The sequence below is a fragment of the Podarcis muralis genome, chromosome 8, assembly GCF_964188315.1.
Source record: "Podarcis muralis chromosome 8, rPodMur119.hap1.1, whole genome shotgun sequence".
NCBI classification, from domain to species: Eukaryota; Metazoa; Chordata; class Lepidosauria; order Squamata; family Lacertidae; genus Podarcis; species Podarcis muralis.
Window position 1 is genome coordinate 66231688 of NC_135662.1, and position 21299 is coordinate 66252986.

The following is a 21299-nucleotide window of genomic DNA, read 5'->3' on the forward strand; positions in this document are numbered from 1 at the left end:
TAATGCACTAGTGACTAGGGCTTGGAGTGAACAGCTACCAACATGTTTAACTGCGTTGTTCTCTGGCTTTTATACTGAAATTTACTGACATAGCTTCTCTGTTTAATCTATAGGGTTTTTAGATCCCCAGTTACTCAGTTATGTGGTTTAACAAGTTAGCTTTCCTTACCCTTGACAGAAGACCACCCTTTGCTTGGTAATAAATTGTTTTACAAGTCCAACCTCTTGCTCTCCTATCCACTTGCTCATTGTCTGGAATTCCATTAATAAATTTTATCAGTGGACCTCTTCAGACACAAAGCAGTTACAGGAGGTATGTAGTTTCAGCATTCTCAAAGAGCGGAAAATAAATTGTTCAAATGGCAAACAATCCACAGGCTGTGAGTCTATCCAGTTTACTTAGCAGGGTAAAGCAATCAAAATATGTTGGAAGGCATCATCATCTCTCAACGGAATTGTACAAGGAATTCATTTATTCCACGAGGCATTGTATGAAGTTTTGCAACACTGTCAAATGTTAGAACTATTTTAAATTGGATTTGCTAGGTATACTAGAATGCTCGTAATTGGTGATATTACTTAATATCCTTGTTCACAACCTTACTTAAAAATATTAACAGGTTAACGCATTCTGTATTATAATTATAGATTAATTCATCATGAAAGTTTGATCAATGTTAAGATCAGAATTCTAGGTCCATGACATTAAAAATGCCAAAAGGCATTTTAAAGGCACATTTCATCTAAGAGATATACAGCAGGAGCCACATCTCCCAGCTGAATGTAGTATGTGATGTTAAGAAGTCTATGTTAACGAGAAAAATGTGTACTACTTCAGTTATGATCCTGCTAAGAAAGATTACTTTCTTGCTGTTTAATAACAGAAAAGTTGCATTGTGGTATGAAATATCTGGCAGCAAGGAAAACAACAATTTCTGAATGCTATGGTTAAAAATATTTACCAATCACAAAGGTCTGGAAATAGCTGGAAATTAACTTTCCATGAACCAGAAGGCAAGCTTAAAATTAAACTTATGAGCAATGTTAACTACACCAGTTTAGGATATTAATGGAAAAACATCAGAATGTAAGTAGGACCACAGACATTTTCAAGGCAACCTTTTTTTGCAGTTCTCTGGATGTGAATAATCTGCACAGATTTGCAAGCTAGCCAAACAGCAACAAGACTTGTCACATATGCTGACACAGAGAAGTGTAAATCCTCTAATATCTGATGACAAAACCAAACTACACTTTTCTATTCAGTTGCACCGATGACTTTCCATACATTCCACACCTGGAAAGTAGTTGAAGCAGCCAATAACTTAGAAACATACTTTGGCAGATGTCTATCTTGGAAACCACCAGAACCATTCATATGCTTCAAGTCAAGCAATGTACTTCAATCATTTGATAATATTAAAAGAGACTTCGGCTGTTCGTGCGCTTTCCCAAGCAACGGCACACAACTCATACAAATAATAGCTATTTTATGAGTTAGATTTCTATCCCATCCCTCTTCCATATATAGTGACATATATAGTTCCCCCTACTGCAATATTCTTTTACCATCACAACAACCCTGGTTAGGCTGGTAGACAGTGAGTGGCTCAATATACTTTGCTGTACAGGGATCTGAATCCATGACTTCTCAAGTCCTAGCCCCATGCACCAACTAGGTAAAGTAGAGCAAAAATAATATATAGCAGGTTGATGTGCTTTGGTTAGTAACAGTGCCTGCCACCTGTATAACTTCACAAAAAATCTACACTGTTGTAGACCAGATAGAAAGGTATACCTTACCCTTTGAAAATAAGCTTGTTTTTTTAAAAAAAGAATCCATGTATTTATATAATCCCCTCTCAAGAAAAAGTCGTCACAAGTGGTATTTACAAACTATAAAATAGCTTATGAACATATCAGTAACATTGGTGCTACGAAGTTTGCTAAAAACTCTGGCTGCCTACACAGCATCAAGCCAAGTTAAAGGCTTTATTGTTAGTGTGTAATGCCCCAAACAGTCACGACCAGCCTAGCTGAAGGACTGCCTGTTCCTGTTTACACCAACCAGATCGCTGCGATCATCTGGAGCATCCACCTTGACTGCACCCCAGTGATTTCATATTTGTTTATTTATTTCATAAAGCGTACATACCACCTGTGAAAAACAGTCAAGTGGTTTACGAAAAGAATAATACAATAAAATTATCAGTTTAAAAAAACTACTTAAAACATTCAGACTAATTCATTTCTAAACTAATGCTTTAAGTGCCAGTGCTTTGGAACACTGTTATTACTTTCATTTGACTTACTTCTTTCTTTTATAAAAAGCAACTCAAAACAAGAAAAGGACATACATTAAACCAACTGGAAACTAAAACAGAGTGAAAGCTGGAAGTTCCCACTCAAATCAGACAGGCACTCAAAGTTCTGATACGCCACTGCCTGCTGAAAGTGTTTCTGTTTCACCAAGCATTTTAAGAGAATTAATTTGATCCAGGTGTTGTTCATTTGTTCTGCAATCTATTTTTTTATAATAATGGTTCTTTTGTAAGCCACCGTGCTCCTTCTTAACGAGTTGGCAGTTTTTAAATACATAAATGAAATAAATAAATAGAAGGTCTTCTAGAACAAAGGTCTTCCATCCTAGAACAAAGGAAAAGGTTTCCATGCCTTGGGTCTCCTCGGGTTCAGGCTGGATTGTCCATGGGCAAAGAGCAACTATTTTATTCTTCTGCAGCTACATATAGCTTTGGACATTTTTATCTTACATTTCAAAGATATTCAACGCTTTCGTAAGGAAGCTTTTAAAAAACCACTTGTGGTGGGAATTTAGATTTGTGTGTGTGTGTGTGTGCCTGCAAAGTCTTCCTCCTCTCTCAAAGTGAAAAATTAAGTCAGGAAATCCAGCCATCATCAGAAAGAAAAATACAAGAATGAGTGATTTTGAGGTCATTTTGCAAACTGTTATTATGGGAACCAGACAACTGTCATATTTAGAAACCATATTAGTTGGTCCTCAAATGGACAGCATTGGTAGAATGATTTCTGTTCGGATATGGCTTTGATGAGTTGGTTACCAATATCTGATGTGGTCAAGGCCAAGGCTAAAAATCAAATCAAGGATTTTAGGCAGAGTTGTGATGTTTATTCAGGTTAACCAATGGGTATCATTGCACAACTACCCAAAAACCACCATCGTTTTTGAAGACTGGGCTTAGTTTATTTTTTGTCTTACACATTCACATCAAGATTTCAGTCCAGTCACAACAGATCTTCATGCATAGGTTTTAATTTAGTCCCCCCACCCACCTGCGGCTTATAGGTTGTGCAGGAAAAATGAACTGAAAATGTAAAATAACTTGGTTTTCAAATGGTGTAGTATAATAAAACATATTGTGGAAAACAATAGTTTCTATAATGGTTCAAATATTTAAAGAATGATACAATAATACAAAGTGGAAAGCGAGCTTTCCAACATTTCCCGACCTATATTCTTGAGCCATCTGGTGGCATGTTTGTTTCACTGCAGAGGTATTCAGTATATATTCTTGAACAGGATCTCACCTCTACCCTTCCAGGTGGCAATTTGACATTACAGAATTCACACCTAGTAAAATTCAGCAATACTGTGGTAATAAAGCAACATTTCATTTGCTTCTGGAAACCTGCTGGAGGATACTGGTTACACTACGGATGGACTGTTTCAAAAGCTACATTGTGAATCTAAGTGTTTCACAGTAAGCGCTGGATATTACCACCTCTCGCGATCTGTGTGATAAATCTGACCATAAACCTTCCTTCTTGGCCTTCAATACCTATCCCATGTAAACAGAAATAGTATTAGTGATATATTTCTTAAAGAAATGAGCTCTCATATCCAAGATGTAAAACATAAAATTATTCTCTCTTAAGGGCATGTGAATTATACCATGCCTCAAAAGACTGGATACAGTTCAAAATGCTAAATATAAATTGTTCTCCTGTTGCCAAGAGAACACATCGAGTGCCTTCGCCTATAGTGGTCAACAGGCCTGCAAAAATTGATAATGGGCATTACACTAAAGAAAAGCCCTGATTTCAAAAGAACTTGCTTCCTATTAAGCTTAGTGTAAAAGGGTATTTAAGAAGGGCTGTCTCTAAGAACAATGATATAAATAACCAGTATATGATTAAGTAATTTCTTAGAATACTGTAGTACATTATTGAAATCCAGCCTTCAGCCACTTTTTTTTTGTCTTTTGCTCAATGTTAGGCAAGTTAAATACAGGACCAAATCTCCACTACAGCCTGTAAACAATAAATAAATTTAAACATGTGGGCATCACATGGAGGCCTATTACAGTGGCACCTCGGGTTACAGATGCTTCAGGTTATAGACGCTTCAGGTTACAGACTCTGTTAACCCAGAAATAGTACCTGGGTTAAGAACTTTGCTTCAGGATGAAAACAGAAATTGTGCAGCGGCGGCATGGCGGCAGCGGGAGGCCCCATTAGCTAAAGTGGTACCTCAGGTTAAGAACAGTTTCAGGTTACGAATGGACCTCCAGAATGAATTAAGTTCTTAACCCGAGGTACTACTTTATGTTGGAAGTTGAGGGGCTGACTGAAAGGTAGTTAATAGTTCCAATCTGAAGAAGAAAGCTGCATTAGTGCTGCTGTGTAAACTGTTGCACAATAGTTCTTTCAGTGCAATACCACCACATTGGAGTTGTGAACCCGAATTAGAAAAATGATGATGCTCAAATAAATTCACAAAACAGTTGTGCAAAGACATACACAAGAGATTATGCAGTGCCAGTCAGAACTTCGCTCAATTTGGGCTCATTTTTCCTCACACAGGTTGACAACCACTCTTCTGTGATAGCAAGAACACTTCTGCCAAGGGAAAAGGCACATTTAGATTCAAACAGGATCCCCTCTTAAACCCAAATCCTGAAAATATGCACTCAACTTTCAATATCCCTTTCATAGAAAACATAGTCAAGTGTACTGCGGCAGGCTGAGCTTCAGGAATTCTTGAAGGGCATTAATTATCCAGTTCCTTGTAGCCAGTCTGGCTACAAGCCCAGTTTTGCAACAGACAACTTGAGTTGATTGCAATGTACTGGGAGATTGGCACAGTAGCTATAGTTGGATGCAACATACCATGGTTAGGTACTACCTGAAAATGCCTAGCCTTCTCCTGAGCTTGCACATGCCTCCTTTCTTCCTCTCCTGTGGCTTAGAAGAGGACCGTGAAACTTTTCAGTACTTTCTTAATTGCTTATCACAAACCAAATGAAGTTTGAAGCATTTGCTTTCACTTTTAGTTAACCTCAGCTTGTTGCTTTAACCAAACCAGGGAGCATCATTTAACAATAGTTAATCTCAACAAGCCAGTTCCATAACCAGTAATTTGAAGTTGGCTTGTTTTGAACAATCAGCCCCAATTTTTTTTAATTTTTTTTTGGGGGGGGAACCAGGTTAAAAAAAGCAAGTTTCCAAATTCATCCTTCCAGCCATATTTGATTTATCAACAGCTCTAGCTTTTAATTACTACAAAACAAACAGAAGTTACACAAATACATAAATATGATTATACAACATACCGTATTGGCCTGAATATAAGCCTCACTTTTTTCCAAATTCCAACCGTGAAAAGTTAAAGTGCGGCTTAAATTTGCGACCTCACAAAAAATGGCTTTTACGATATCGCCGCTGAAGCAGACATATGGTAAAACTGAATGGGTGTGAATGCCTGTGGAATTTTAAGGGAGCAGCTCATATTCGGGTATTGTCTTTTTCCCCTTTGATTTTAAAGGTGCAGCTTATATTTGGGCCAATATGGTAATCACACTTAGACAGTTATGACATAAATTGATACTGATATAATTAATATGACAGGGTAAATCAACCAACAAATGACACCAACCAACAACCCTGGAGGCTTTGGCAGTCACATGGATATAAATTTATATCAAAGAAAATATCCTATATTTATTAACACTTTCCAAATTTTATTCAGTGACTTTAAGAGTCAGTGACTGACACACCTCTCTGAGCTACTAAAAGTTTAGCTGTAGTTTGCAAATTCCAGACAAGTTCTCTTTTCTTACAGTGTACCTTGTTAACATTTTATTTACCCAGGCATTTGCCTCTTATTTGAGTGTTGGTTAGTTCTGGTATAGTGCTTCCTGATGATGATTTGAAACAGTTTGATGAGGCTTTTAAAAATGATATAGGATAAATTTCTAAACTTTGATACTTATATTGATGTTTGACTTGTATTTTCTTTACTTTGTTAGACCTATGGGTGCTCCTACTGGAAGAAGGGCAAGGGGCAAAAATGATGTGTAAATAAATGTAATCAAATCATTCATGGTTATAGAAATTCCATTGGTTTATAACACAAGTTACATCCTCTTCCAGAAGACTGAGAATTGGGCTTTTTCTTATTCTTCTATATATCAATAAAGTCAACCACTGCCCACACCTCTTACCCTTATCTTTGCTTAGATATATTTGACTTAACTGATAGGGAAGTCATATACAATTGTTAAAGTAGTTTAAAATAACTTGCTTTTATAGTAATAGACATAAGGTTGACTGAGCCTCATGAAAATATATTTCATTGCATGTGGGTTAATACTAGCTAACCCAGAGTCTACCCCCCCCCCTTTCTTTTCTTCTTGACTAGTGTTAATAGCAGCAAATTACTCGGTGATAATAATAATAATTTTTATTTATATCCTGGCCTCCCCAGCCGAAGCCAGGCTCAGGGCGGCTAACAATAACCTTTGTAAAATCAATTGTCACATTGAAAAGAGGTTAATAATTGATTGATTGATTTGATTGAGAGGTTAATAATAGATTAATACATATTTTCATTTGTCAATGATTTTGCTCAGTGGCTTTCAATACCATCCAAAGTGGTACCTTCTTTACTGTTTGTCTGGATAAGACAATATTTGAGAAGTTACAAATAAATTATGAGAATGAGAGTAATTATCATGATTTCTTCCTCCTTTGAGAAATCAAACAGCCTGGTGGAAGTCTTCAAAATATTTACTAACTACCTAGAAATAGAAGGTGTCAGGTACCAGCTGAAATGATTCGTATCTCCAGAAATTGCATGGAATGAAGTGAGACTGGCCTTCTTCATCAGATGTGTCTTCACCATCAGTACTATCAGGGACAGAAAAGTCTGTCCTGGCAGAACATTTGCTTGTAAATTCCTAAAGATATGCAAACACTCTGAATCAGACACAACAACTCTATAGATGGGCAGTTAATAACTTATTTTCTTCACCAATTAAGATGTGTTTTCTCCACCTGTATTTTAAATCAGGTGAAGAGCTTCTTTTGGGTCTCTCAATGAAATCTTCAAGAAATAATCAAGCCAAGAGAAACATTTGCTGTTTTCCCTCCTTACAAGATGCCATGTATGCATCATACAACAGGTCAGCATCTAGTACATATTACAATTTTGTGGTGAACACAGAAGCAAATTAACTAAAGTCCTGGAGTCTCAGTGAAACCTTATAGGTAAGGGGGAAAGCAGGATAGATGGGAATTAGTTTGTAACAACCACTTAAGCACATAGAATTCAAAACTGAAAAAAGGCAAACAGGCAAATATGTTTCCCCCATGTTTTTCACCCAAAACCACATACTTTGCTTTAAGTTACAACCCTAACAACATTTTACTAGATGTCCTTCATTTTTCCATGGTTGCCAGTCAGCCAGTAACAGACAACTTTGCTCTCCCTCAATTACTTTGGAAGGGAGAAGCCATAGGTAAAGTACTTTTTAAAAGCATCTGGTCCTCCTCTGATAGAATATGCACAACTATTTCTGAACTCATAATCCAAAACAGGGGTGTCTAGATTTTGAGATGAGAGCAATTAGCTGCATTTAAGAACTAATTCACTGATGAAGAAACTGGAATACAAAAGTTCTTTCCTTCTCATATTGTATAGAGACTTGTGAGATAAATTGTTTGCAGACTTCATAGGCTACAAACATACATACCTACACCAGCTCTGGATTTCAGAATAAAGGACACAATTTTGAACCCTATCACCAAAAATTGTAATGAGCTAATATGTTGCCTTGCCACAAAGCATTAACAGTTTCTATTCAAATACTGTATTTACTCGAGTCTAATGCGCCATAGAATCTAATGCACACCTCAATTTTCAGAACGCTGAAACAAACAAAAAAAGTATTCGCTGAGAAATGTTAATGTGCCATCAAATCTAATGTAAAAGAGAAACTATTTTTCGTGCTTATTTTTAGATTCCTTGTGTCTAAAGTCAAAACCGAAATTAAGTGGTGCAGAGTCACAGCAATCACAGAGAAACCTTAAACTTGGAACAAATATGAGAAAAGAGTAAAGCAAGACAGAGTAAAAGAAGTGCATAAAGTATTCCTTCCACAAGCAAAAAAGAATAGTCACAATCTGTAGCCTTAGATACTCAAATGTAAGAATTAAACATGACTATGCCCTTCTTTCACCATATGTTTGTAAGACACCCTTCGGTAACAAACAATATTTGTAATCAAACTCTCAAAACCTGGTAGTCTTCCTTCCAGAGGGCAGGCTTCCAATTCGTGGCTAGTACAGACTCACCCATATCAACATGAGTTTCCTAAAATAGTTAACACACACACACACACACACACACACACACACATCATCCATTATATACAAACCAGCAAGAAATCCACCTTTGACTTGAATCCTACCTTTCATCTCACCACACTGCAGAAGCTAGATGATGTTATATAGCATATTGTTTAAAAAGTACCGAGATTCATTAGCACTCCAGGAAAACACTGAAGTAACTGTAGCAGTTCTGTATCCAGCATACCTGAGCAACTCTAAACCAGTTTTAAAGAAATCAAGTTTCATAAAAGGAAGTGTATCTCCCCTGTCTAGACACCAAATTAAGGAACATTCCTCCCATTTCTATTTAAAATATAGGTTATATCTAACACATAGCAAGTACAGTTGTTTACAAAACAAACAAACAAACAAACAACCCCACCTAACCTAAAACTTTAAATGTTAACTATATATTTTCCTTAATATGTGGCAGTATTGCAGATATAGTCCCTCAAAATAATATTTCTTTCTTTGTTATATTGGTTCCCAGCCCTTTCCCAAAATCTCAAGACTGGACACAGTAAGAATAAAATTAGTCTTAAAAAACAAAAATATTACACACAAACCTAAAAGAAAATACAGTGTCAGATACAAAAGGGAAAATTCACTTCCATCTCTCCCCATTTCAGCCTGGGTGAAAAGTTGCATCTTGGCACACCACAGAAATGTGTACAAAGTATGTGCAGGACACACAACCAAGGAAAATTTTATAACTTGGGAGCCACTACTAAGAAGGCTCTTCCACATGCTGCCACTCCTCAAACCTCTGAGGGTGGCTGAATTGTTAACAGAGACCCTATGAGTGAATGCTTTTTCTGTTTTGGTCTGTGTGGGGTGAGGTGATTTGTCTGGTATACAGGACCACAGCGGCTTAGGGCTTTATATTTCAAAGACCAAGACCTTGACTAGGGCCTAAAAGTCGACAGGCAGGCAGTGAAGTTCCCTCAGAACAGGTGTTATGCGAGCTCTCACAGTCACACCTGTAAGTACCCTTGCAGCTGAATTCCACACCTCCTTGAATGGAAGCCCCATATAGAAACACTCTGCAATTATTCAGAGGAGAAGTTATTAGAGCATGGATCACAGTTGCTAAGCCTTCTCTCTCCAGGAAGGACTATAGCTGGGCATCAAGTGAGTGACAGATTGGATCAAGCAGCACAAATTCTTAAAGCTTCCTGGGATATGGTCAGTGGACAGCACACCCACAAGACTGGTTCTCTATGCCTAAATCTACCCCCAAACCTGTGGTTGTTTAAACAGCAGCTGTTGGTGGTCTATCCAATGGAATAAGATGATAAATCATTGACTGCTTCTAAAAAGTGGCTGGACAGGGATCAGTTTACTGGCATGTGGCTGAACCTATATACCAGGCATAGGCAAACTTGGCCCTCCAGATGTTTTGGGACTACAATTCCCATCATCCCTGACCACTGGTCCTGTTAGCTAGGGATGATGGGAGTTGTAGTCCCAAAACATCTGGAGGGCCAGGTTTGCCTATGCCTCCTATATAGCAATAAAGAAATTTGATGCTTAAGTAAACTAAGGAGAGATCTCTTTCTTAACTGAAGTAAACTTGAAAGGTGTTTAGGAAATCAGGAAAGAGGGAAGAAATGATAACTTTCTCCCCTATTTTCTAAATATCTGGGGGGGAAAATTATTTTCAACTTTTCGTAAATGAATTGTGAAGAATATATTCATTCCTTCAAGAGGGAAAAGCATATTAAGATAGCATGCAAGGCACGTGCAGTTCCTTCTTGTTCATTTGAAATATTTCAAGTATTAGTAATAAACTACTTTTATTGCAAAGAAAGTTGCATTTATGGCCTCTTCGACATTTACTTTGTGCCCTCTAGATTTGTTGGACTGCAACTCCAATCATCATGGCCAGTGGTCAGAAATGATAAAAGTTTTAAGTCCAACAACATCTGGAGGACCACAGGTTCCCCAGCCATACTTTAGGCACTACCAAAACACATTTGCAACGACTTAGAGATCTGCTTTAAAAGGATAAAAAGAAATCAGTTAACACATAAATATGATGGAGCAGTTCCATCACTACTAAACTGCTCTTATTCTAACCAGCCAAATCTTTGGCTACAACACCTAGTTCATTGTGCATTTTATTTTGTTACTTAAATAATATAGGATTAATTTTCTGTTAAAAGAGTTTCATTTTTTTACAGTAAAAAAAAAGAAAAGAAAAAAGAAGATGCATTAGAAAATAAAAAGATGCCCTTGCTACAAGATTGGTTAGATTTGGACATTCTTAGCACATACAAAACACAATTGAGAAGTGAGAAAGTAAAGAAAATAAGTATTTAAAACACACACACAATAATTCAATAGTATACTTATTGTACAAAGCCTAGTGGAAATTTGTCTAGAGTAACTCAATTACAGGAAGTCAGGCATAAAAGCTCTGGTTTCCACCTAGCACAGTAGTTGTACAAATGTCAAAAAATGGCAGAGATTTCAGAAATATATTAAACCCTTCTATCATTTTCCTAACTCAAAAAAGCAGTCATTTACATAAGAAACTCATTCCCATTAAAAACTGGTGTATATGATTGCCCTCAAAGTAAATGGTATCAATATTTGCTCTACTAAAAATCACAATAACCTTTGTGTGTTCACAGATAAGTAGCCACTCCAAATGGCCCATTATACCGGAGTCAACAGAGACACTGCTCTTGCAACAGAAAATAATACTTCATTTTATATTAACACTACACTAAACCTTGAATATCTGGGACGCGGGTGGCGCTGTGGCTAAAAGCCTCAGCGCCTAGGGCTTGCCGATCGAAAGGTCGGCGGTTCGAATCCCCGCGGCGGGGTGCGCTCCCGTTGTTCGGTCCCAGCGCCTGCCAACCTAGCAGTTCGAAAGCACCCCCGGGTGCAAGTAGATAAATAGGGACCACTTACTAGCGGGAAGGTAAACGGCGTTTCCGTGTGCGGCTCTGGCTCGCCAGAGCAGCGATGTCACGCTGGCCACGTGACCCGGAAGTGTCTCCGGACAGCGCTGGCCCCCGGCCTCTTGAGTGAGATGGGCGCACAACCCTAGAGTCTGGCAAGACTGGCCCGTACGGGCAGGGGTACCTTTACCTTTACCTTTAAACCTTGAATACCTATTCTTGACTTATTTTCAAAAGAAATTACAAGTAAGATTCTCCACACTAGTGAAAAGGAAACATCAAATTTAAGCCCGGTAGATAAATAATGGCCTCGCCAAACTTTTTTGCCTCGGCATTTCTCCATTCACAGATCACCAGAAAATTAAGATATGAACTGAATTTCAGTTATCTGAGTGGCTTCAGTGATCTGGGACAACCCAGCCAGATCATAAACCCAGCCGGGTTATAAATAATAAAATTATATCATCATCATCTGCAGTGACACCAACAGCTTGGTATAATATACAGTAGCACCTCGGCTTATGTTACCCTCGGGTAACATAAACTTTGGGGTGCGATAGCAGCAAACCCGGAAGTGTCTCACTGTGCATGCATGCGCAGAAGTGCTCTACTGCTCTGTGCGCATGCGCATAAGCGGTCTGCTGCCGCGCACGCACGCACAAAAGCGGTCCCTCTGGTTGTGGAAACCTCGGGATCCGACCGGAGCTCCGGAACAGACCCTGTCCACAACCAGAGGTACCACTATATTCCTATCCAGGAAGTGAAATCTTATTTGACTCTAGGAACCTAAGAAGCTGCCTTGCCAAACCATTGTTTCTACTGTCCACACTGACTGGCATCAGCTCTCCAGGGTTTTAGGCAGGAATCTCCTCCAGCCAAACCTGGAGATGCCAGAGATTATACTGCAACTCTCTGCATGCAAGGCAGATGCTCTGCCACTAAGCTACAGCCCTTCCCCATGGTAAGAGTGGTGTTTGTACGGAGCCCCTGGTTGTCTCACAGACTATTGACCCGTACACCACTAATCCGCTGCCACCAACCAGGTCCTCCCAAGTAAATCGCTTAGTCTCAGTCAGGTTCTTAACAAAGAAGAGTGTAGTTTATTGCAGACACAAATAAACTTTAACTGCATTCAAAATGTTGTTACTCTTTACCTTCTTAGTCTTATTTTATCCTGTCTCTAACTCTTCTACCTCCCCTCACACAAGAACCAACTGCACTGTCCCTCTATTTCCAACTGTCTGCCAACTGCTTTCCCAACCAACCAATCAACTGAAACCAAACAACCCAAATCTCGGGCTAAGCCCTTTTATAAACAGGTAGGCTCTGCCTCTGGCTTTTCTATTGGTCTACCTATTAACTCTTCCTCTCCCCCTGTACAGACATTTTAAAAAAGAACGGGCAAACGCCACAGTAAGCAACAGTGATCAAAAGTTGATTGCGTTGTGACCTGTACTTGGGCTGCCACAGGAAGAAACAAATTCCTGAATTTGACACAGAAGCAAAGCAGAGCCTTCAGACCAGCCAGCAGCTTAGGTGTGACTCAGTGGTGTGCGGTGAAATTTTTCATGGGGGAACAGTTAGGGCCAGAGGTGCCAGCTTGCGAGGGTGATGGGGGGGGCAACGTCACACATGTGAGCATTGTGCCTCCCTCTCTAAGCCAGGCAGAAAATTCCCAGGCTTTGGGAAGAGGGCATCAGGCCTCTGACAGGATGCTGGAGCCCTCCATCAGGCCTCTGACAGGATGCTGGAACCCTACTTGGCTTTGGGGAGGTAACAGAAGGGCTCTTAGACCCCTCAGAGCATCGCATCTCCCTCTGTAAATCAAGCAGAAGATTCCCAGGCTTTGGAAGGAGACACCGCCACCAGGGGAACATTTATGGGACTAGCCTAGTCCCTCTAATCCACTGACCGCAAACCACTGGGAGACTCTCATATTCCGCATGTACTGTGCATAGTGGCCATCTTTCCAGTGACTGGAGTCCTAGGGTGGGGAAGAAGGGAGTTTTGGAGTCACTGCTGCACTTTGTGTTTGTCACTGAACAAAAGCTACATTGAGGAACAATGACATTTCCAATCCACAAATCTAGAGGAGTTACATCTTCTCTGCCCCAAATATGCACATTGCCTGGCCATACTAGCTAAACTTTAAGCCCAGAATTCTTACTCTCTCCACCACGGCACCACACTTGCTACTACAGTGGTACCTCGGGTTAAGTACTTAATTCATTCTGGAGGTCCATTCTTAACCTGAAATTGTTCTTGACCCGAAGCACCACTTTAGCTAATGGGGCCTCCTGCTGCTGCCGCGCTGCCAGAGCACGATTTCTGTACTCATCCTGAAGCAAAGTTCTTAACCTGAAGCACTATTTCTGGGTTAGCGGAGTCTGTAACCTGAAGCGTATGTAATCTGAAGCGTATGTAACCTGAGGTACCACTGTATTCCAGATATTGAAAGGTTTTCAGTTTGTTTTGTGGTAAGCAAAAACTGAGACCAAGGAGCTCAAATACTTACGGCGTGTAATGCCTTAAGAGAGAATATTATGAAAATGATATACAGATGGTACATGACCCCAGTCAAGCTCGCAAAAATTTACCATTTGCCCGACAACAAATGTTGGAAATGTAAAGAAATTGAAGGAACATTCTTTCACCTTTGGTGGACGTGCCCAAAGATCAAGGCCTTCTGGGAAATGATCTATAATGAAATGAAGAAAGTACTTAGGTACACCTTCTCTAAGAAACCAGAGGCCTTCCTCCTGGGCATTGTCGGCCAATTGGTGTTAAAGAAAGACAGAACATTTTTTATGTATGCTACAACAGCAGCAAGAATACTCATCGCAAAGCACTGGAAGACGCAAGAACTACCCACCGTGGAAGAATGGCAACTGAAGGTGATTGATTATATGGGACTGGCTGAAATGACGAGCAGAATCCGTGACCAGGGAAAAGATACGGCGCAGGAAGATTGGAAAAAGTTTAAAGAGTATCTTAAAAAATATTGTAAGATAAATGAAGTTTAGAAAAATGTTGGATTGGATATTAAGGGGTTAAAAGCAGCAAGGGATAACTGGAAGAAAATAACTGATATTGAAATTACTTTAAGAGTAGGGAAAGGATTTGCTGAAAATTGAATATGAAATTAGAATACAGAAAGGGAAGGTATGAGGAAGTCGCGAAAGTAAGCTTAAAGAAAGTAACAATTGAGCTTATATGTGTTTTATTTTTTGTATTTCTATGTTATGTTCTTTCTTCTTTTTTTGTTTTTCTTTTTTCTGTTTTTTGTTATGATGTTCGTTAAAATTTTAATAAAAATTTAATAAAAAAAAAAAAAGGAGCTCAAATACTATACTTCTTAGTACAGTGGTACCTCGGGTTAAGTACTTAATTCGTTCCGGAGGTGGAGGTGCGTTCTTAACCTGAAACTGTTCTTAACCTGAAGCACCACTTTAGCTAATGGGGCCTCCCACTGCTGCCACCGCGCAATTTCTGTTCTCGTCCTGAAGCAAAGTTCTTAACCCGAGGTACTATTTCTGGGTTAGTGGAGTCTGTAACCTGAAGCGTATGTAACTTGAAGCGTATGTAACCCAAGGTACCACTGTATCTGCCCAGTAATGCATTCAAAGCCCTTAAAAGAAAAGAAAAATGAACGTGGGGTGGGGTGAAGTGAAGTAAGACATAAATATTAATATGTTTGGAGTATAGTAGAAGCTTAATGTTTAATACAGTTTTTGACCAAACTGGCTTGTCAACTCCATGAGTGCTCTGGAGCATCAGTGTTCTTATTGCGACTAGCTGTCAGAGGCTCTCTGTACATTTATGTACGTGATCAAGTCTGATTGCTTATAGTAATGCTGCTTTAGCAAGCCATAGACAGCCAATTTACATGGCATGTATTAGAAAACCTACTTCTTTGGTAAAATATATCCATCTGTAGAACAGTTACAAATTATGTTCTGTTTGTAAAGCGACTTGATTTGTTAACTGTAACAATGTCCCTTAGTAAATGGAAACAAATGTGTTTTTACCAGTAACAAAGTTAATATTTTATGTTTTTAAACATATACAGTACTTCTTGCTAATGTATTGCTTCCTTCTTCTTCACGATCCTAGAAGGCTTCTTCAATATTTTACTGAAATATTATGAATAAACTTTGGTTAGTTTACATTGTATCTAATCCTTTCCAGCAAGTGAAACACAAGGCTGCTGAATCTCAAGACTAACATTTTAGCACAATGGAGATAAAAGGAAAAAGCTTAATCAGCTTGAATGAGAACAACATTTCATCAAGCATATTCTGTGGCCTGGTTCAGATGATGGTTCAAGTCTTCATAAACCCATCTAGGACACAAGGAGCTAATGGGTGGGGGTGGGGGTAGAGTGTTTGTGCTGTCATATGTTAGCTTCAGAATGAAAATCCAGGCAGATTTTCCCCTTTATATCCAAATGTGAACTTTAGCATATTGTCAGTTAACAAATCAGGAAATTATCCCAGGATTGTTTGGGAGAACCTATCATATAAACTTTGAGCAATCTCTTAAAATGTCAAATGCTAGAACAAATATGTAACTTCCTTGTAGGTATAACTATAACCTTGGAGCCCAGAAGAATGTAATACAGTTAGGGGTGGACTAATCTAGTTCCTTGTCATGCACCTTGGAAAAAGGCCTTGGTTTTTTCCAGGGTGAAATGAGTCTAGGATTCTCTGCGAAATGATTTGTATATGGGAAGGGTTTGTAAAAACATTTGAAAGAGAGAGAGGTCTAGCTGAATGAACAAAAAGGGGAAGCTTGTTAGAATACATAGAAAAAAGTATGAAATATTAAGAGGTTCAGAGTGGCATGAGGGAGCATACGGGCAAGTAATGTACAGTGGTACCTCGGGTTACATATGCTTCAGGTTACATACACTTCAGGTTACACACTCCACTAAGCAGAAATAGTGCTTCAGGTTAAGAACTTTGCTTCAGGATAAGAACAGAAATCATGCTCCGGCGGCGTGGCGGCAGCAGGAGGCCCATTAGCTAAAGTGGTGCTTCAGGTTAAGAACAGTTTCAGGTTAAGAACGGACCTCCGGAACGAATTAAGTACTTAACCTGAGGTACCACTGTAATTGAAAAAGAGAAAAGTGTGAGTAGAGGGGACAACTAGATACTTGAAGCCAATATGGCAAATGAGCGCCACTCAGAACAGTGTAATATACATCTGAGTAAACATGTAGAAGATGGGAATGACCACGAATCATGGCTTTCTGACGTATTTTCAAATTCATTTGTCACTGTTACACTTCATACTTGTGAGACAGAGCCACAAAATTAAAGTTTTAGTACATGAATTTCTGAATATGTATACTTTTGTGCTTCCAGCTGGTTTACAATACTGATTATAATCTTGTCGAACACTTTATATTGCTGGGCATCCGGTGCATATCCTGTTAAAGGCAAACAGTACCGGTGATAACATATTGTAATCTTGAATATGTCATGAAAGGAACACTAGCCAGTTTGCATTTCACAATAAGTCACACAATTCTGTCAAGTAAGGAGTGGGTTGTATCCAAAGCATCATCAGCAAGGTTCTGCTGGTGCAGCAGCACTTCTGTTTCCTCTTCCCTCCCCACACTCCCCCCAAATCATCTTTGGAGGGTCTCCCAACCCTCTGTAGCTAATTTTGAAGGCACAGACAGGAGGAAAGGAAGGCAAGGTTCCTTCCCGCTAGCACAAGTTGTGTGTGCTAGCAGAACATGAGTGTTGGATACCACACAGTGTATTTTTTAAAGGAATTAAGCTGTTGTATGTACTTCCAGCTGGAGATGGCATAACATTACACTCCATTCAGATGGTCTGCAGAGAGACTGTAGAACCATGAAAATAACTGCGCTTGGCTCTGTGTGTGATTTAATATTTATGACAATAGAGATACAGGTCATTTTGATGAGGGTTGGATTATAGATTAACAAAGTATTGGCCTAGGCCCCATGGCTTTGACATGTTGCTGGTGCTGTCTGTTAACATTCCCCTTATAATTAAACAAATAAATAGTTCTCTTTGGGCACTAACTTACATAGACTGGATTGGATCCAGATTTAGGCTGCAATCCTAACTCCACTTATCAATGGAGTACACCCCATTTAATTCAATAAGATGTACTTCTGAGTAGATATGAGAAGGATTATACTGTAAGTCATACGTAGACTAGACCCATTGAAATCAGTGGGATTTAAGTTAGTCATGACTAACTTAAATCACCTTGATTCAATGGGTCTTCCCTAAGCATGACCAAGAGAGCAATCCAAACTCCTCCCCCATCCAACTAGAAATCTACAGGGTGATGGCCATCATCATATCCACAGCATCAAGCCACCCAACTGGCAAGCAGAAGAGACTGTGTGGAGGAGCACCCCTGCCCAATCCACACACACCCCCTCAGCTTGGCACAGAAGGGATTCTCAGAACCTGCTAACAAAAACAAGCACATCCATCACATTAGAAATGCAAATGATGGCTATTAAAATATGTCAAAAATGAGTTGTGCATATATCTTGACTAATAGAACTAAAGTTTATTAGCAGCAGAGAAAAGGGAGAGAAAGAAAAAATGCTATATATTGTAGTCACTTGCCTTCACTGTAACACCTGCTGATTAGCAGATTTTCCTTCAAAATAAAAGCAGTACCTTAATGTTAAGCACACTTTAAAAAGTGTATGTAACATACAACATACTCTGACTATAACAGGCTGCAGACAGTCCAGTTCTTCAGTTTTTGCAACTACTAAAAGAACAAGAGACTAGTGCTACCATAGAACTGAGTGTACACTTATGATTTATTCCCACATTATGCATTTTTACTCAGAACAAGCTCTTCCACATAGAGACTATTGTGTGATGTATAACAAGACAATAAAAACGGGGTGGGGGTGGGTTTGTACATATGCAGTATTTAGTACAACATTTTATGAAAGAGGTCACCCACAACTCAGAGCTAATAGAATCATAGAGTTGGAACACAAGGATCATCTAGTCCAACCCCCTACATGGGACTCAAACCCACAACCTTAAGTGTCTCATGAGTCATGCTCTACCAACTGAGCAACCCTTCAGTAACAAAGCACATGTCTTGTATAAGGTCCAGTCACCGGCATCTCCAGTTGAAGGACCTGAAGTAGACTTCTGGTGGCCGCTTGACATCTCACATAGCTGCTAACAAACATCTATATGTCCGCCACAGAGACATTTAGCCTTGAAACTCGTAACTGCACTGGTGCGATTAGTATTTCAGGTTCAGGTTTCACAAAGGAAATGTATCACGTCGGTTCAGTCAAACTCATTGCACTGATTCCCCTCTCCCTTTCTTCTCCCAACAGCAAATTCAGTTTTGGTAAGGCAGATGTTCCATGACACCTTCCACAACAGAAATAAACAGGTCAAGTGGGACTAGGCTTCATCATCATCAGTGCTTTTTTCTGGGGGGATGCAGGGGTACGCACCCCCCCTAAACATTTTGTGAATCTTTGTACTTATGTCCATTTACTGCATGTGTTTTTCCCAATTTGAACTATAAAACAGTGGTTTTCTTGAGTCAAAATGAGAGTACCCCTAAACATATTATTTTTAGAAAAAAAGCACTGATGATGATGATACTAATAATTCAGCTTCTGCCTTCTGGAAGAAGGTACAGGGTTATAAAGACTAGGACTAGTTGCCTGAGAAACAGTTTCTATTCAAATGCGATTTTGGTTTTAAACGCAACATAAGGTAGTCTCTATGGGAGTATATTGTATTTAATTATGGTGTATCAGAGTTTTTAGGGGGTATCAGAGTTTTTAGGGGGCTGGGATGGCAGGCTTGTTGGTTTTTGAACGTCTTTCTCCAATTTCGTTGTTCTGTATGGGGCAATGACAATAAAGATTATCGTATCGTATCGTAATAATAGACTGGGCTGCACTTACCTGGCCCGTGATGCCAGTGACGAGGGCGACTTTCCTGGGGCTCATATCTGCACAGTTCTCTGTCGCCAAGCTCGAGCAGGTGTCTTCCTGATGCTGCTGCTGGGAATGTGCCATGGCCCTGGCAGGGGAGGGGCTGCAGGAGTTTACAGGTGCCGTGGCACCCAAGGGGGAAGGAAGGAGCGGGGTGGCGGCGAGGACGTGTGAGCTGTTACTGCGGAGAAGGCGTGTCGCCCCACGCGCTCGTTTCGAGGGCAGCAGCAGCAACCAAGTCCCCTCAGCTGCGCTCACAGGGGCGCTTGCAGGCTCCAGGTAGAGGGGGCATCACCTATTACCTGAGACAGGGTGGGGGGACTTGGCTGGCTTCCACGGCCCGATATTTGCTTTGCTGAGGTGCCCATTGGATACAAAAAGCCACCTCACCTCGACCAAAAAATTAAAGGTTTCTCGTTCAGGGCGGGAAGGTCGGGGCCAACGTGCATGGGGAGCCTGTGGTGTGTGTCTTTACACCTGCCCCCCCACTCTTTCCCGCCTTTTCTCCCCCTAGGTAAAGGTGAGCGCGCCTCAGGTGCTCCTTTCCTTTTTGCCTCCCCTTTGCGTTTCCCACCCGGAACTCTTGCAGCGGGGCCCCTTTAAGAAAAGCACGCACACGAGGGGATATAAGGTGTTGGACCGGCCGGCCGGTCTCGTTTCTTCTTCCCCCCGCACTCCGTTTCCGCTTCTTGAAAAACAGCGGCAGGCGCCTCCTCCGCCAGCCAATCACGAGAGGCGCCGCTTTTGTTCCCCCTCCCTCCCGCGAGGCAGGAGGAGGCGGGCGAGTCATCACCGTGCGGCGAAGCGAGCGGTGGGCGGCGATTGGGTGACGTGGCGGAGGAGGTGAAGGGAGGGAGGGGCTGCAAGAGGACTCGCCACAGCCGGCTTTGCTCAGGCTTGAGGGAGCGGGGCGGAGCCAGAAGTGGGGACTTCCTGGGTTTCGATGACGCGAAGGGAGGGAAGAGAGTCCGCGCGTCCTTGATGGGTACAGAACTGGAAGCGTGAGGGAGCTGGGGGAGGGGGACTCAGCGCCCTCTGCGAGCGGAGGAGTAAACTGCAGGCAAGTGAAGTTTTTCGTGTTTTTTGAAGTTGCTTTGGGAAGATTTCGGGGTATCACATGGCGGGACAGATTTTGAAGCAAAGGTGTGCACTCCCAAGCCCGCATTCCCAGCATGTTCGCCCTCCTGTCTCAGCAACGTCTGCGCTGGCTTGGTCATGTCCACAAAATGGAAAGTTGTTGAGCTTTCTTTAGTTTTGCCCAAAGCTGTTGAGCTTTTGGGGGGGCAAAATCTAAAAAATAAAAATGCCGTTTTTGAGATAAATCAGCAAAAACGGCACTGCCAACGTGGGCTGCCATATATCCGGGTTCTCCCGGACGTATGGTCCATTTCCGTCCGGACACTGCTGCACTGCTGGGAACAGCATTATTGTCTGCGAAAATCCAGAGATATCGCAACCCTATTTTAGCCAACTTTAGCCCATTTAAGTCTGCTTACCCAACATAGCCCCCTTAAGTCCCCATAGCCCACTTGGCTAAGTAGGCTAAGTGGGGAATTAAGTGGGCTAAGCCGTCTACATTGGGACTTAAGTGGGCTAAGTAGGGACTTAAGTCCCCTTTTAGGCAACTTCGCCCACTTAACCAACTTAAGTCCCATTAACCAATTTAGCCTTAGTGGAGACTTAAATTGACAAAGTTGGCAACATGGGCTAAGTAGGCTTAGTTTAATCTGAAAGGTGCTTTTTTGTGTGCAAACCATACT

At 40.6% G+C, this 21299-nt stretch overlaps 1 protein-coding gene across 2 annotated transcripts in view; it reads right to left on the reverse strand.

The window, feature by feature from the left end:
* GMDS (GDP-mannose 4,6-dehydratase) overlaps window positions 1-20212 on the reverse strand; it is a 285325-nt gene extending 265113 nt beyond the window's left edge. Inside the window, exon 1 of one of the 2 annotated variants that reach the window (XM_077933314.1) lies at window positions 19510-20212. In XM_077933314.1, the coding sequence (XP_077789440.1) occupies window positions 19510-19623 (114 nt within the window). In that variant the 5' untranslated portion in view covers window positions 19624-20212. The remainder of the gene's footprint in view (window positions 1-19509) is intronic. The other variant, XM_028737854.2, reaches the window with a different exon arrangement.
* Between the last annotated feature and the right edge of the window lie 1087 nt (window positions 20213-21299).